At 35.9% G+C, this 18,220-nt stretch overlaps 2 protein-coding genes across 2 annotated transcripts in view; one reads left to right on the forward strand and one right to left on the reverse strand.

Annotated features, from left to right (window-relative positions):
* LOC134741007 (homeobox protein aristaless-like) overlaps positions 1–8,395 on the reverse strand; it is a 509,271-nt gene extending 500,876 nt beyond the window's left edge. Inside the window, exon 1 of the mRNA XM_063673729.1 lies at positions 8,391–8,395. The gene's annotated coding sequence lies outside the window, so the exon portion shown is untranslated. The remainder of the gene's footprint in view (positions 1–8,390) is intronic.
* On the forward strand, positions 6,776–9,124 carry LOC134740900 (seminal metalloprotease 1-like). Its single transcript, XM_063673553.1, has 4 exons — positions 6,776–6,905; positions 7,576–7,763; positions 8,306–8,453; positions 8,955–9,124. Exons 1-4 carry the CDS (start codon positions 6,776–6,778, stop codon positions 9,122–9,124), a joined length of 636 nt encoding a protein of 211 aa, XP_063529623.1.
* Positions 9,125–18,220: the final 9,096 nt, after the last annotated feature.

Consider the following 18,220-nt stretch of genomic DNA (forward strand, 5'->3'; position numbering starts at 1 on the left):
TTGTTTTAACTGACAGGCTGATATCGTTCGGCGGACTGATAATCAGTGGGCCCCTCTAAACTAAAGTGACAAACGGCCCGATTCAAACTTTAAGATACGTCAAAGCCTAGATACGATATGAATTAGATATGTCAGTGTCAAAAGTGACGTTTTTGTTGTTGTTTATGTAAAATTGATTTTATTCGACATTCGTTCTGAACTGTTATTATTACTACTCATAGTTATAGTATTTTTTTTAATTTTTTTTTTATGATGAAAAGGCAGGCGTTTGACCACGATCCCACCTGATGGTATAAGTGATGATGTGGTCTGCGGTCCACGCTTACCTATGAGATACCTATTAACTCTTGCCTTGAAGAGCCCCAAATTGTACTCATGCGGAAACACAGACTCGGGCAGGGCGTTCCACTCCTTGGCAGCACGCATGAGAAATGTGGAAGCAAAACGCTTCGTGCGTATTTTTGGAGTTCCTACCATGAAGCGATGCCGGAGTGCCGTTTGTCTTGTGGTCTGATGGTAAAAATGGGACGGAGGAATAAGGTTCTGCAGTTCCTCGGCACACTCTCCGAAATGTATCCTATAAAAGATCGACAGGCATGACATGTATGACAATTATTATGAGATACCTACTAGATTTTTTTGTTTGACATGTATGTGTGTTGTTGTTATGTTTGTTATGTATGTGTTTGAAATAAATAAGCTAAACTACTCTCTAGACGTAATATTTGACGTATCTTAGTTCGAATCGGGCCGAAGGAATAAATTACGCGACTACACCTATATAATTCACACAAATTCTGAAAACTGTGACATAGGGTAGGTAAAAGTGAGAAGGTAAAAGGTAGCTTCATAGTCGTTCGTTCATTCAGTTCAGTCTTGAACAGAACTTTGATAGTACATTACGATACAAGTGCTAAAAATAGGAAATTCGTAACGAGTAGGTAGCGATAAATTAAAACTCGACCAAAGGGCGAGTGTTTTAAATCGACACGAGTTGGATGCTGTGTAGTAAAAATGTGTCAACCTACATTAATTTTGCAATAAAATGTCAACTGTAAGCGTCAAACTTTTGAGTTAACATCTTATTGCATTGACGACCGGTCTGGCCTAGTGGGTAGTGACCCTGCCTGCGAAGCCGATGGTCTGGATTCGAATCCCGGTAAGGGCATTTATTTGTGTGATGAGCACAGATAATTGTTCCTGAGTCATGGGTGTTTTCTATGTATTTAAGTATTTATATATTATATATATCGTTGTCTGAGTACCCATAACACAAGCCTCCTTGGGCTTACCGTGGGACTTAGTCAATCTGTGTACCTAAGAATGTCCTATAATATTATTATTTATTATTATTGCAAAATTGACACATTATTGCTTATCAGCATCCAATTGCGAATTACCTATTCGCACATGTATCGTACAACGCTTTATAGTATACAGGGTGTCCCTTACACATTGGACACAGCCGAAATGTATGACATTGATGCATCAAGGCGGTTTGTTTACAGGTGGCCTACCGTAATACGTAAAAATCTAAATTTCATTATATGCCTCTATCGATCGAATATGCAAGAGTGATAGAGAGGCAAAAACCGAACTTTAGATATTCGTGTTTCATGATAGGCCCTGTGAATGTGCTAGTGACGCCCTCTACGCAGAGTTTTGCGTAATATTCCCTATTGAACGAAAGTCATTCATTTTATCAGGGAAAGTGACAGCGCCCGCAGCAGTGATGTCGCAACAGTAATGCAGCTGCAGTTGGCATCCGAATGTCACCTTTAGCCATCTACTGTAAGATTATTACTTAGAATACTTAGTAATTTTTTTATGAAACCCAGCCTACGAACCTTAGAGGATATAACCAAACGGAGACGCCTGTAATTTTCTGTAAAAAGTCTGCCGATTTTTGCGGGGGAGGGAACGTCAAATGTATACGTAACGTAAAAATAGCCATGTCAGATAAACGTCAGTCCATACATTGTGGACCATTGGCCGACTATTTTCGACCGAGGCCCACCTGTTAATGGCTACTCCGTTAGGTTATATCCTCTAAGCTACGAACCCATATTAAGAAAGAAAATAAAAATTATAATAAACCTAACCAGTCTAACTACCATCATAATATTTAATATGGCATCGTACTGTGACAAAATACTTAGTCTACAATAGACTACACCTTATTTAATGCCAGTCGATTGGCCTTTTACTCACTTATGTAAAGAGAAGGGAGCCAATAATTGAGAAATTATGAACACACCCGTCAAATTAACAACCCAAGAATACTTCCCGATCAGCAAAATAATGGACCTACCTTACTTAATGTTATTCCATTGGCCACTCAATTACATCACATATTACGCTCACAGTATGACATATTATTATTACCGCGAACCTACAAGACATTACATCTCCATTAGACATTTATCTGTCGACATCACCTTGTCTGTCTTACTTTGCATCGACTATTACATGTCGAGTCATGATTCTCATCACTTGACCTCTCTTTCCCTCTTAAGGGTAATCCTATTAAGTTTAGTGTACGTTTTCTTCGACTTGCAGGATACGTAGTGGATCATTCGAAAACAGCGTCCAGGGTTGTCCACAGTTCGATATATGATGATGTTCCCTTTTAAAATTTATGCTCGCGCTCAGTGATGCAACGAATACTGTCATATCTCCGTCATTTTATTTTATTGCGACCGCAACCGTAGCGCGTCCAGATAGCGCGAACTTTTCTGAAACAGCTTCATTTTCTAACAAAGAGGTTATGATAAACGAAAACTCAACTTTGTCTCTTATATTGTAAGGTTTGTTGTGGAATGTTTTAAAGTCTCGAAAGTGAAAAGTCAGTCTGTGTTGGTGGTCGGCAGGGCCGCAGGCACGTTCTCACGAGTATCGGGCACGTTGGAAAATTTATGTTTATGAACTGAGAAATCTGTCATAAGGGATACGAATGGCGTGGCTGAATCTGAAATAGCGTGAATAATTTTTTACGCGCAAGTATTTTTGCATTCCTGTAGTGCATGTGAATTTTAGTCGGTGATGCGCTTGGTTAAATTTGTGTGACAATGTTTAAGGATCCTAGGTTTTTAACAGTAAAACAACATTATTTAAGCATTCTCCACGAGAGCGAAAGAACTTTGAGGTCACGTGAAGAGGTTTGTGATGAATAATAATTACTATTACAAAGAAATTACTAAATATAGTATTTAATCGCAAAAAAGGTGCTCATTTGTCGAGCTGCGGAGACCTGCTCGTACTACAATACAATACATTATGTAGTAACTTAATTTATTATAATACATAAGTTATAGTTTTTTTAATGGATTATTATGTTAATTTTAATTTGTAACTTGCTTTAACAAGTATAATAACCATGTAAAACGGAATCAGATATTTTATTTCAGGTTAAATTTGAAGATTAAACTGCCATTCTCAGAAAATTATTTTGCAAGTTATTTCTGTACCTATTTTATATTTGCTTCGCTATTCCTCACAATCACATAACAAATATAAGAAAGAATCATTCCTGTCTGCCCGGCTTCTGTAACACGGGGCGAGTATGTGTCCTTTTTTTATAGAGGGGAATGCATTACGCATACCACGGGGATAGGCCTGGGATGGTTATGTGGGAGTCCCATATAGGCTAATGAGACCCATAGTTTATCCACTAAACCCCCTCTTTGCCGTCTCAGGGCTATATGGCGAGGCCATAGGAACGCCGAAGTACTCTTCCGCAACCTCGCCAGCGATATGTGAGTCCTAGCACAACATGACACGTACCTATATGAAATTGTCTTTTCCGAATCACCCGGTCTTGAAAAGATAACCTAACTGAGCAACAAGCCAGTACAAACTGAATTCTTATTCACGCCAGTTAAGATAAGATAAGATAGTTCTTTATTGTACAACCGTGTTACAGCGGTGTTATGTGATGTGATACATGTGAGTTTCAACGGTAACCCAATTCGGGTATACAATAGCCACTTAAAACTAAATTAAAACTAAGAAACACTTAACTATTATACACGTACATATCATAGCTCTGTACAGGGGACACAGTATCTTGAAGAATGTAATTCAAAGAAATAATTTAATGAATAGAATTAATTCTTAATAAGTCATTTTTTTAAACTACGCATAAATTCTATGCCATCTAACATTTTCAATTCATCTGGAAGCTGATTAAAGACGCGAATGGCAGTAATATATGTGCTTTTATCGTAAGTTTTATTATTTACCAGAGGTAGTTTTAAATTATACTTATATTGCGAAGGTTGTCGCGGAGGGAAGCTAATGTTGTGAAATAATTCTTGTTGCTCTTAATAAATTTACAGAGTTCGTATATATATATATGCCAGTTAAAGTTAGAAAACATTTGTCCTTGAAAACATTTCTCAATGATTGTCTGTAGTTCATACGATAGATAGTTCCTAAGCACCTCTTTTGCAAAATGAATGTGGACTGCACGTCTAAGGAATTACCCCAGTATATGACACCATACGTTTGCAGCCGCCAGCCAGAAAACATTACAACAAACCAGAAAACATTTGCAGCCGCAATCGTTTCTGAAGAAATTTTATAGCTTACAGTGTTGACCATAAAAGATTCTTATCGTATTTTTGACGTTTTATACATTGTCTACACCAAAATCATAAATGGAATGCCAATTTTACTTAGAGTTCGGGTCTGAAGATGCAACCAATATGCGTTTTCAATTGTTTCAAGTTATGTTTACTATTATTACTTTGCACGGCAGGTAAGTTTTTTAAACATACATAATCGGGCAGTATGCTCTGTTTTTTTATATGAAACTTATTTACCTACTTAGTTTAACGAGACACTATGTAGGTACCTAAATACAAGACAGTTCCAGCAAAGAACATCTTACTTTGGCACAGTTATTTTACTTATATATGTGTAAAGATATTGGTAGTTTTTTCGCAATATATTTCGCAATAATACTAGGTAATACGATTTGTTTAAAAATTTCAAAATGATATCTATAGTTTACATAAAGATGTTTTTATGAAACAAATCGAAGTTTTTACACGATTGTAAAGAAGCGACAGTTTTTTATTATTACTTAAGATAGTTGATTTACTTTCAGAAATAAAAAAGACATCTTGTTTAAAAGCGTAAATGTTTTCTTGATTTAGGTAGAGTGTTCAGATCAATTCTACTTACACAGATCTTTCACTGACTTATTAAGTTTCTACTTAATGAATATTGTGTGCTTCTATTTTTACTTATAAAGTAAAGAAACCAAAATCAAGATTAAACAGTAACTACTAGTACTACTACGAACTTAAGAAACGTAACTTAAACTTGATCCGGTTAAATTTTAATAATCATCTTTTTTACACAGATTATTTGCCCGATTCTATTCCCGGTTCAAATGAGGGAAATATTATTAGACTTGGTAAGAAAGAACAAAGAAGATGGGATGGATGGGATGGGCAACCTAAAATGTGCAATATTCGTATATTAATCTTGTGCAGTAATGATTATTTATCTATTCTATGGATATAACTTTCATTAGGACAGGGCGCAGGAAAGGATAACTTTTTATTAATAACTTAGATCATCAAATGAAAATATAATTTACGAATACAAATGCAGTAGACGATGGGGAACCAGATGATGCAGTCGGAAATGATTATGTGAATTCAAACGAAGCGGGTAAATTTACATGACAAATAATTTTCAAATAGACGACATTAAATGTAATTAAGAGTGGATTTTATATCAAGCGGTAAATTGTCCAGTCTCATGATTCCTACTGTACCTAAGTGAATTGGTGTATTTTCGACTTTTCCATGGGACTTGAGTCGTTGTAGAAGGAATAGCTCTATAAACTGCTCTCTTTTGTGAAATTTCAGCAGCAAAGATTATTTTTTTATGAAGCGTTTGGCATCAATATCTAAAATATTTTGTGGATTGACGTAGGTAGTTTTCCATAATTTTGTCCATTTAAATTAATAGTCTAGTCACCTGCAATAATATGTTACACGATGAAAACCGCAAAAATATCTGACGTGTCATTTTTTTTTGCTGCCTTGTAAGAGTAAACCTACATAATTATGAAAGAACCCATCTAAATAAATTATATTTTTGAGAAAGATTTTATTTTGTTACAACTGTATCGCTAACGAGTATAAATACCATAATTTTAAAAGCGTTCATTACTAAGACAATCGTTCGGTATCCATCAACAGGCTGGCCTGATAATACCACAATTGTGTATTTATAACCTTTTGGTAAATTTATTTCAACTCAATTGGAAACCGGGAAGCACCTTATTTATGTACTGCTTGTAAGATTCAACTAGCGTTGTTCACAAATTTTTTACGTAAACAAACTTACTAAAGTTACAAACATTCCCAGTTAAATACAAGCTAATAAAGTTAATTCAAAATATATTATTTAAGTTGCTAATGAAACTAAGAATGCAAACAAAATAGATGAACCTGTAGAAAATGATGATCAAGGCGATAATGAACTGATTGATGATGAAAACGAAAATAATTTACAAGGTGATATTCAAGACGTCAATGAACAAATGGATGGAGTTGATGCACAAGGTGATTATCTAGATGACAATGGCCCAATTGATGTAGAAGAAAAAGAATATGAGGGACAAGATGACGTGCCAGGTGAAGGTGAAGAATCAATTAACACAGGCGTGCCAGATAATGATGTACAACGTGGGGAAAAGGCTGATATTTTTAAAAATATAGAGGTATACGATTTAACGAACGAAAATCATATTGAAATGCGACCTACGCGACTTGATAAAACATATAAGACACCACCAGCTTTCAAATTAAGCACAGCTGAAATAAAAAAGTTAAAAATATGGGCGGAGGCTAAAGTGCCGTACTTCATCGACGAGTTTTCTTATGGTGAGAGTTACGTCTATTTGAATTGAATACCGGTTTCAATTAATTTCAAAATTTTACGTCCCTTTGGGATCGAACTGCATAATTATGTAGGTAGCCCTAAAAGTACCCCTTCATTACGATGTGTACTGATTGTACTCAATTAATCAATCTTTCTTGTAGTACCCCACAATAGCGACTCTATTAACAGTTCTTGTCGGGACTATGAAACCAAACTTTGTTCTGAAGATGGAGTCACACGATGCGATATGTTGCTAGGTCTACCAGACGCTGCTGCTTAAATTGATATATTTTCTTGTGAGCATTAGAACATTGATTGAATTGTGATTAGATTATATTGTAAGATTGTTCCTGTAGATTATATTTTTTCATTGTGCTAAACTGTAAAACAAATACCGTTAAATTCCGTCTCTCATCTCTAATGATCAAACGTTATGTTTTTCAATCCACAGAGTTAATATGGAGAGAGAGAGACGGAGGTAGAATGTGATTTCATAACAGGCCAATTTTGCACACACACATGCTCAGTTATCGGGTTTGAGCCATCACCGCTCGCGTTTAGGTTGTACATATTCACAACCGTGTGCCGTACGTAAACGAGAAAATTGGCGAATTTGGACACTGAATCCGTCTTAGTGATACCTACTACATAACTTTTAAATCTGTGTTCCAGACAAAGTTCTTCGAGACAAAATCCGCGCCCACCTGGACTATGCCAAACGTCGTACAAATATAGATTTCCACGAGCTCACTGAGCCGCCGAAGGACGAAAATGAAAGATGGGTATTTTTCGTCAATCGAAGGGGACAATTAGACTGCAAGGACTATTCCACTAAATCCTTCACAAATAGTGGCGTCCAGGTTAGTAGATGTATACTAAACTAAGGTACCTACTGTCTTCCACTTGACATTGTTTATTCTATTATAAATATATTATAAACTGAAATAGATGTCATAGTAATATAACTCATATAAAGCCTGTCCAGTAATATATAGGTATGATCATTGTCAGGAGGGCGCTGTTATTCTCATTTACCTACGAGTGACAGTGACAGTTCAGTAAAGCATGAAAAAATTTGTTCCAATGAAATTCCGCAATATGGCGCGTCGTCATATATTCCTGGTCAGGCTTTACTTACTACTTAAAGAAAAAGTGAGCAAGCTCTCCTAGGCCAATCAATTTTTTTTTCGAGCTTGCTTGAAATTAATCCCTCAAACGCTTTTTTGGATCTATGTGATTGGCCTATCCGGTGAAAAATATTTTATTAAATAATTAGATTTGTTCTCTACTAGTAGTGATGATTACATATTTGCTTTTTAGTACATTAGATCAAAATTTCGTGGAAATCGTTTGATTCTTATTAAAAGCTCAAAAATGGTCAAGTAACTGACATAATTGACAGAAAGTGACAGTTGGCTACGATTGCCTCAGACTCAGACACGGCGGACCGATGGCGGCAATAGTTTTGGCGTTGTTGGGCGTGCCACCTCAACACAACTCGCCGGATTGTCGTGAATTCATTACCATTTACGGGAGCAATATTCTGCCAGGTAAGTAGATGAAAAGGAAATTGATGATTGGCTCTATACTTAACTTTAATAGTTACCAATTCAATTGCACATTTAGCTAGGTGCTTTGGAATTATTTTTCACGACGCGTTCTTTTGTGAAGCTGGTGTTCATTATGAATGTTATGATATGCCAGGCAAGCATTTTCGGGCTTCTGAGATACAAAGGAAAAAAACAAATATCATAACTTTTGTGTTGGTATTGTTTACGCCCGGATTAAACTTCTATAAGAGGAGACTCTGTTTATGCTGATTTAGAGTCCTACCAAATATTATAAGTACTTTAAAGGCCTTAACTATAATTACGGCCACAGGAAAGTCGCTATATCTCCGTGTGACTCTTTCTTCTCTTGTCTAGATTGTAGGATACTCAATAATTTTAGGCAAGCTTCTACATTTTTTGGGGGTCTAGCCAAGTAACAATCTTCTATGGAAAACGCTAATCACGATTTATGTGAGGTTTTATTTAATATTGTCTTTCCAGAAAAGTCGAGTTTATTCAAGTTGTTAGAAAATGACGAGTGGCTGTTCCATGATTTTCATTATGACTATAATAGTGCAGGCCACTATCCAGCACATAAATACACTGCAAATGGCGAAAGAACTATAGATGTTAGGAGTGATAAATACAAGACAGTGAGTATATTAAACTAACTAAGAAAAAAGGTTCTCTGTGCATAATCTTCAACCCATTTGTTTTCTTAAAATTTTAACGTCAATGGTAACGTTATAATACTTCTTAATGCCTAAAGATTCAACAACTAAATGTTTATTAGAAAATAAAACAGTGTAAGGTTGTCCCCTAATATTTATTAATTAATTATTTATAAATTATATTCGGAATCTGCCATATTGGCCGAAACATGCACTGTTAAACGATTTAGGCTGTTCTTGTCAAGTTTTAACTCGGACACAGTCACTCTGTTGATGGATTGAGTATCGAGAATCATCTAAACACGCAGCAAAAACATACATGTCGCGATTGAGAATTTTGTCAAATAACAGATAAAAATCCAGAAAAAAATTGTTCATGCTCAATAGGAAGAAAATACATTTTTTTTTTCAAAATTGGATAGCTTCTTTATCCACTACAAATTGACAGTTGACGTTCACGAGTCCTTATGATACCTATATCTTTCTGAACCACTTCATGTGTTATCGCATGTTAGGAAATGACTGGTGCAAGTTATACCTGGCCTACTGGTCGGTCTAATAGAACCTTTAATAAGAAAACATTACCTAAACAAAACTGCTTAAAATTAACGTAATCTTTTGACAGGGATCATATTATGTAAGTATTAGTAGTTAGTTCTTTTTATTTAGTTATAATTATAAGTCATGTTTATTATATTACGTATATTAAAGTGCTTGTGTATTTTACATTTCCTCACATACCCAAATTAACAAGTTTGACAATCTGTCATACCTATAATCTCTTGTGTTTACTCATTACAGCAGTTACAAATTTTTGACAATATTATTAACACTGAAGAACCAAAAGATTACAGCCCCGGTGATATAAATAAAATAGCATCGCTTTATAATAACATTATATTCAGCAAAGCTAAAAAGGGCCTTAAACTTGAAGACTGCAAAGCTTTATATCGACCAGGGCCCGGATTTGGAAATACCAGATTGAAAAAGCTAAAAGAAATACCTAAAAGACCAAAACCAAAACAGTATCTCGCTGCGGTTAAAAAGTTATACGCAATTAAGGACATATATGGTGAAGCACTTAGTTCACTAGAAGATAAATAAGTGGATTTGCAGGAGTGTCTACCTAGTATTTAAAAAGAAACCAAAATAATAAACGCTTAAAACTGAAAAATTAACATTTAAAACTTTCTAAATCCATATAAAATCATAATTTGTGACGGATCTATATCGAATTTATTTTGTTCACCTTTCCGACGTCAATAATTTATATACGTGAGATGAGTGGCTTTAATTTAAAAAAATACAAAATTTACACCTAACGACCTAATGAGGGATAACAGGAATACATCATCACACCTAACGACAAAACAAATCTGAAATTATAAACTAATATGTCTATCATAATATTGTCTTCGGTTACCGCGATAGTTACTCATGAAATAAAACTATGAAAACGGATTATATCGCGTATATTGAATTTATAATACATCCCGGTTAATAATTCATCCGTTAATTGAAACGTCGGGATGTATTATAAATTCAATATGCGAGATATAATCCGTTTTCATATTATTTTATATGTCTATCCTCAACTTTTTTATAGGGAGGCCTAGGCATAGGGAGGCCTATACCCAGAAGGGGTCCTTAAATTAGAAATAAATATAAACAAAAATGAATTGTAACTACATGTATACTTAAGGAATAAAAGGCTCTATTATTATTATTATATTATTATCCTCAACTTTTTGATAGACTTCCGACGGGTAGTTACTCGTATCTCTGTTTTGACATTTTGCTGGGACATCGGTTATCCGCGAACAAGACCTGTGTTATCTGCGTCGAAACGTCGGAAAGGTAACTTGTAATAATAAATTTGCGATAGTCCTGTGGCGGGCACGAATTCGCGCACTCACGCAAGCCTGGCGGCCTAGTCAAGGTGACAATCGCTTGCGCTTCGCCATTGAATCGCTTTGTCTCTCTATCACTCTTCCATATTAGGGCTCCCGGTATCCGTGTTACACGCCGAAACGAATACCCGTGTTCTTAAGCCCGGCGGTACTAAGAACCCGGTTTACACGGAACCGCCGGGATTCGAAAACGTTTCGAAGGACACGATCTCAGACACGGATCTCCGTGTACACGGGTACTTAAGACCGTTCCGAATGGGTCCGAATTCTCCGAACCAGTTTGAGCCAATGTACAATAGTAACAAGGTCCACTTTCCACTATTATTATGTCAGATGAATTCGTTTGTCGTACAATTTTTAAAGTGAAACTTTTATCCTATCGCCCCCATTTATTAAGTTAACATTAAAACCGCGATTTTAATACCGTAATTCGAATTAATTTCCGAATTTTTTTAGTTAAATACCTACAATCCGAAAAAAGTTTCACTTGCATCGTGGTTTCATAAAACCGCACAATTACTTTTTTTTTAAATTGTTTTTAACCGTATTGATAAAACATAGGTACTGAGCCATCTTCCTGTGTTTAATAGTAGGTATACATAATTTTTATTTTAAACTATTTATATCATTTAATAAAACCGATTGCTTCTAAGCTAATTACATAAATTTGATATCGATCATAGTTTTTTTTTATAATTACATAATGGTATAGTATTTTCGTTAATAATAGGTGTGCAGGCAGAATACAATATTAATTAAAAATAACAGTTTAATGATTTCGTGGTTAATTTTATCTCGGGTCTATTACTGCTTTGCGAAAACAACAAACCTGCCAACGGCGCAAAAAACTTAGGACCACAAAAGCGGGATTATCGAGTAATCATGCTCAAATGAAAGGCAGAATTTTACCCAAGAACCATAAAAACCCATACTACCTTGGATAACTTGCGATAATATTGCTAATTACATTAAGATAGATCTTTAAATTGGTAATCATTCATAATTCACTTTGGTCACTTTCTCACTAGAGTTCAGGTAATAAACTTAAATGCGCACGTTGCCGACCGGTGGTCCATCCATCCATTGTTTTCCAATATCCTTTTGTTTATCATCGTCGAAAACATGTAGGTTCCCAAACTATTATCACAAGTGTCACCGACAATTATAAGCTTTATGTCGTTGTAATAAGGTCAAAACATCTGCACAAGAAAATGTTTTCCATTGTTTTGTAGCCGCACCCCACTAAAAAGCGTTTTACTATGGTAAGAGGTACCTAGAGCAAAAACAATTAGAATTTATTGAGAAGGTGCAATTTTATCAAGTTGATTTAAAGTGTTTATTAATAACTAGCGACCCGCCCCGGCTTCGCATGGAGAGTCAAGCATAATAAAATACATTCTGTAACAAGTATTCACTTCGGAAGCCTAATAATACTAAGACTTCACTATCCATCAGTCTGTCACCACTCACTAGGCTTTATCTCATGAACCGTGATATCTAGACAGTTGAAATTTTTACAGATGTATTTCTGTTGCCGCCATAACAAAAACAATTTAAAATTAAATTTTGTACGGAACCTTCGGTGGGCGAGTCCGACTCGCACTTGTCCGGTTTTTTTAGAAGTTAATAATGGGTTAATTATTCTTAAAATATAGACAGACAGCCATCGCGCACTTTTTTGTAGACCAATGAAAGATAGACAATTCCACCATACATTGTGTCGTTATATCTCAAATAGATTGGGCAGCGTTTTCGATTAAGCTCCTAGCCAGCGTGATTTATTCTAACTTCATTAGCAAACATCGTCATATTTCTACCAATTTAAACAAAACCTTAACAAAATATACACATAAACATTCCCAAAGAAACACTTCATTCATAGGTGAGGTCTGGTTATCGCGAACATACAGACGCGGCGGGGGACTTTGTTTTATAAGGTGTACCTACAAGACAAGAAATACAATTTCATATCATGTTCTCAAATTAAACTAAAAATAAAGAAGCAAGTTAAAAATGTATTTTTTTTATAAATAATTACTTAATGCCAATTTCGAACATTAGTTTGACTTTCTGCCTACATACTGAACTCGATGGTACTAATATATTTTTTAAATAGGTACTAGCAGGTTTTTTTTACTATATTGGTAACCTGCAACGTAAAAAAAGTAGCTATTTAAAGTGCTATATAAAATACTACTTTGATAAGAAGCGTGAATACTCGTATATAATACCTATTGCAAGCAAAAACTACCTTCTCAAGAAAGGGTTTTCTAAACCGTTTATTGAATTTCGACTCTATGACCCACGGAATAAGGTTAAATATGACAGAAACTCGTCATGAATCTTTTGTCTATTCATTTGTAGCTGGCGTTCGTTCCTTCGCTACTATCGTCAAGGACGTGTCCGGAGCCACGGATAAATAAGATACGTTTCTTCGAATACCCGTTTATCCGTGTACACGGGTCTTAACTACACGTTTCTTAATTAAACGTGCGGAACGGGCCAGAAAACCGTTTACGTATTATTCGGACACGGGTATTCGAAACGTGTAAACGAAACACGGATTCGACCGCGAGCCCTATTCCATATTAGTGTGACAGTGACAGTTGCGTTTCGTTCGCTACGTAGCGTTAGCGATGGGCGTGTTGTCTACGAGGCCTGCCGGCCTAGCCAGGGTGACAATCGCTATCGCTTCGACAACGAAACGCTTTGTGTCTCTCTATCACTCTTCCATATTAGTGCGGCAGCGACATCGACAGTTGCGTTTCGATCGCTACGGAGCGTCAGCGATTGGCGTGTTGGCTACGAGGCCTGTAACGCCAAGAATATTATCGATTTCTTTTGGTTAGAGTAATTTTACCCCCTCATTCATAAAACTTTACGGGACTGATTTAGTTGAATTATGTGTTATCTCTTTCTTACACATACATAAGTTAAAATTTTAGATAAAGACAAACGATTTAAAGCTAATTCAGGCCAGTAACGTGTTTATGAATAACGCCATTATTATGTAAAATACTACTAGGGAACAAATCAAATTATTTTAGTAAATTATTCTTTATTTGTGTTTTTAGTCAGTAATGACGTTATGTATATAAATTATAATAAACTGAAATAGATTGTACGTCATTGACTAAAGAAAAAGAAACCAAGTCCATCGGTAGCAGAGGCCGGAATCGAACCGGCGTTTTCAGTTTAGGATGTTAGCCGAGTAAAAATTAATTTCATTTCGAATACGAGGAAAGTAAAATGCATGTGTTTTTTTTAAACATGACTAAGTATACATTTTTATAGTATTTCTTGAGGGTACTTTCAATTAACAATTCAGGCAAAAATATCGTTATTTATGGAATAGAGTCAAATATCAGAATGGAAATTGTATAACAAATCCATTTAAACTCAAATTTAAATTGTTTATCGTACAAAATATTACAAAACTCGTACTTCGAACGTGAAATGCTCTAGTGCAGAGACGTATAATTCTCTGCACACCTATTAGAACAACAATGACCCTCTTTCAGAGCATGAGAAATGAAAAATTAAAAGGCGTTATGAAAGACGCAAATATCTGTTGGTTTTTCATATCACGTAAACTAAACTGATTTATAATTAAATTCCAATAATCTAACCTCACTTTTTCTCTTATCCGTATGTTTTAAGAAACTAAACAAAGCTAAAAGGATACATCTATATTTATTTTAAATGCTAGAGTATGCAAAAGGGAAATTTGAGTTTACTTCTTTATATATTTTCCATTATTACGAAAGAAAAAGGATCTGAGTGAGGTTAGTTTTTGGAATTTAATTACAAATCAGAGTATATGATACAGCCCGTTACTGGAGCCCGTAAGTATAGGTACTCGCTCGCAACTTTAGGCATCTCAAACTGTAAGCGAATCACATAAAAACCTATACAATCCTTTTATAAATACCTACTAAGACGTAAGTAGTAATTATTCAGTAAGAGACGTCAGAGTCCTGTCCCGTCACTATTTTCTACCGCGTCGGTTAGAATATATCTGTTATTTTTGAGATAAAGGGTACTTATTTTTCGTAATTAATAACTCCTACTTTCGTGATTAATAATGCCTGTTAGGTAGAGCGAGGATGTAAGCGTAAATCAAATTGGCATGTTATATTTCACTTTTCTGAACCACTCATTGGTCACAGGCAGCCTAACTGAGGAAAGAGCCAGCAGAGATGGATTCCTTATCCACACGAGAAAAACAACAGCCACCACTCGTTTCTGAACAATTTTATAGCGTACAGTGTTAACCATAAAATTTTCATATCACATTTGACGTTTTATTGATTTTCGACACCTATATCATAAACGAAACTTTTTACGCACCAGTCGGGTTTGAAGATGCAACAAACATGTGTTTTCAATTGTTTCGTCATGTTTTGTTTTCTATTAGTAATTTATATGGCAGGTAAGTTTTTTAAACATACGTATTGAGGCAAGTTTATTAAAAGGTAAACATAAGTAAGTCTTTTATATATATATGTATATATAGATATTGGTAGATTTTTTTACTTTGTTTTTCTTTTCTTTTTTATTACTATTTATCTGAATGCAATTCACTAAAAAATAAATAAACCAAAATCAAGATCAAACTAAATCTGCTGGTAACTTACAAAATATTGTAAAATTTTAAAAATCTTTTTTTAAACAGATTCATCACCCGACTCCATTTCCGGTTCAAATGAGGGAAATATTGTTAAACTTGATGGTAAGGAAGGACAAATATTAAAAGAAAATGGGCAGATAACATAAATCTTGTGCACTTATGGTTCTTCTAATAGACTGGAGATACATTCCGCTAGGACAGGACACAGGAAAAACAATTCACATAGTGTGATATTCTTTTTTTTTATACTTAAGATCACGGAATTTTTGAATATGTTCTTCCATTACCGATACAGCGGACGGTGGGAAATCTAATGATGACGTCGCAATAGGCTATTTGACTAATTTTTGAAAATGGTTTTAATTTATTGTTTATGACTTAATAATTACACTACATTGATATTTCCGTGAAATTTCCTGTATTAAATATAAAAAAACAATGTTAAAGTTTATTTATTTTGAACGCGCCTTAAACGCTGTTTTTGCAAAGGGGCTAATCACGTGACACGTGTGACGTCACGCGCAAGTAAACTCAGTCAATGACCTTAGTTAATCTTATGGTTTATGTGCATTGAATTAATTATTTCACTGTAAAATGGTATATAAATGGTGTATAGTGCCGCAATGTTTAAGTACGCCTATAAAAAATCCAGACAAATCGTTTGTTTCCATTTCAACGAATCCCAAAAAAGAAAAATGTGTTTAAAACTAGCGCGAAGAGACCCAAAGAGCATTTTAGCGCATATAAATGTTTTTATGTGTGAAGACCACTTCGATGTAAGTAATATTTAACTGTAAATAAATATGGTAATTAAAGCATCGGATTTTGTTATTTAACGAAACAAGATCTAGGTAAAACTATGAAAACGGATTATATCGCGTATATTGAATTTATAATACATCCCGACGTTTCGAACTCTTTACAGCGTTCGTGGTCAACGGGTGACTGAGGAAAAATTACAAAATGCAAAAATACCCACATACTAAAATAATGAACAATCATAGACTACAAACTTTAAGGCTGGTTGTACATGCAAAATCGGTTCATAAGGCTAGTTATACACTATAATTATTTTTCAAGTAAAGATATATATATATATACGCGATAAAAATAAACTATGCCGGCTCCAACCCTACACCACGGACCCGAGAAGATTTAATTCCCTCCTAAATTGTAGGAGGGTATCCCAATATGAGACCGGCAACAAACTCGGCGGGACACATCTTTTCAAAACATCAGAATGTCCAGCATCATCCAACACTACGGTCTCACAGTCTATGTCTCGCTTGCTCCTTTATCAGGTGGACTACAGGATCCCAAGCTGGTGGTAGAGAAAAGCCATCTTCCCTATTAAAGTTTGAATATTTCTTAATCTCAATGGCCTCGCGCAGCATTCTGGGTATGTAACGCTTCTCCTTGGCAAGAACCAGAGGCTTATCAAACTTGATTGAGTGATTGGCTTTATCCATGACATGCTCACAGACAGCAGACCTAGGTCGACGGTGCTTGACATCAGCTATGTGTTCCTTCACCCGAGTGGAAATGCTCCGTTTCGTCTGCCCGACATATGATAGGCCACACTCACAGTCCAGCCTGTACACTCCTGCAGTCTGTAGAGGGGTATTGCATTTTACAGGCCTCAGGAATTGTGACATCTTCTTCATTGGCTTGAAATATGTTTTTATAGAAGCACGCTTCAAGATGTGGCTGATCCTGTCCGTGACCCCCCTGACAAAAGGCAGAATGGCAGGCCTGCGCTCGACTGTGGGGATCTTAATGTGGGACCTCTGGTTGACCCGCGGTATCCTGAGCTCGTTTGCCTGGAGCGCGCGCCTGGCATGCTGGAGCTCCGCGGCCAGATGCTGGTCATCACATATCCTCTGGGCTCTCTGAAACAAAGATTTGCCTACTGTAACAAGTTGACTGGGATGGTGATGCGTTTTGCCATTTAAGTACCTATCAGTATGAGTAGGTTTCCTATACACAGTGCGACCTAGGGTGTTATCAGGATTTCTTTTTACCAATACATCCAAGAAGGGGAGAGAACAGTCTTTTTCCAACTCCATAGTAAATTTTATTTTGCTATGGATGGAATTTAGGTGATCCAAGAAAGTTGAAACACTACTTTTTGGAAGTATAGTAAAAGTATCATCTACGTATCTTTTAAATATCTTCGGTCGCACAGGAGCCAATGAGAGTGCCCTCTCCTCGAAGTCCTCCATAAAGATGTCAGCGACTACTGGAGACACCGGAGACCCCATGGCCACGCCATCGACTTGAAGATAGAATTCACCATTCCATAGCAAGTAGCCAGATGTAAGGCAATGTTCCAACAGCTTAGCATATTCCTCTGACATGTATGACACTCTGGGGGGGGGGGCGCCTAAAAACTCAGTGGGGGGGGGCGATCAGCTTTAAGCGTCCAAGGGGTTTCAGCAGCGTGCACTAAAGCCATTCGCATATTATGTTGGCATTTGTTAACTATATACACTATGGTTTGGAAAAAAATTAACAATTTGTAAGCACACAGTATTTCATCAGGCATACCTTATAACT

Source organism: Cydia strobilella, chromosome 4, assembly GCF_947568885.1.
Source record: "Cydia strobilella chromosome 4, ilCydStro3.1, whole genome shotgun sequence".
NCBI classification, from domain to species: domain Eukaryota; kingdom Metazoa; phylum Arthropoda; class Insecta; order Lepidoptera; family Tortricidae; genus Cydia; species Cydia strobilella.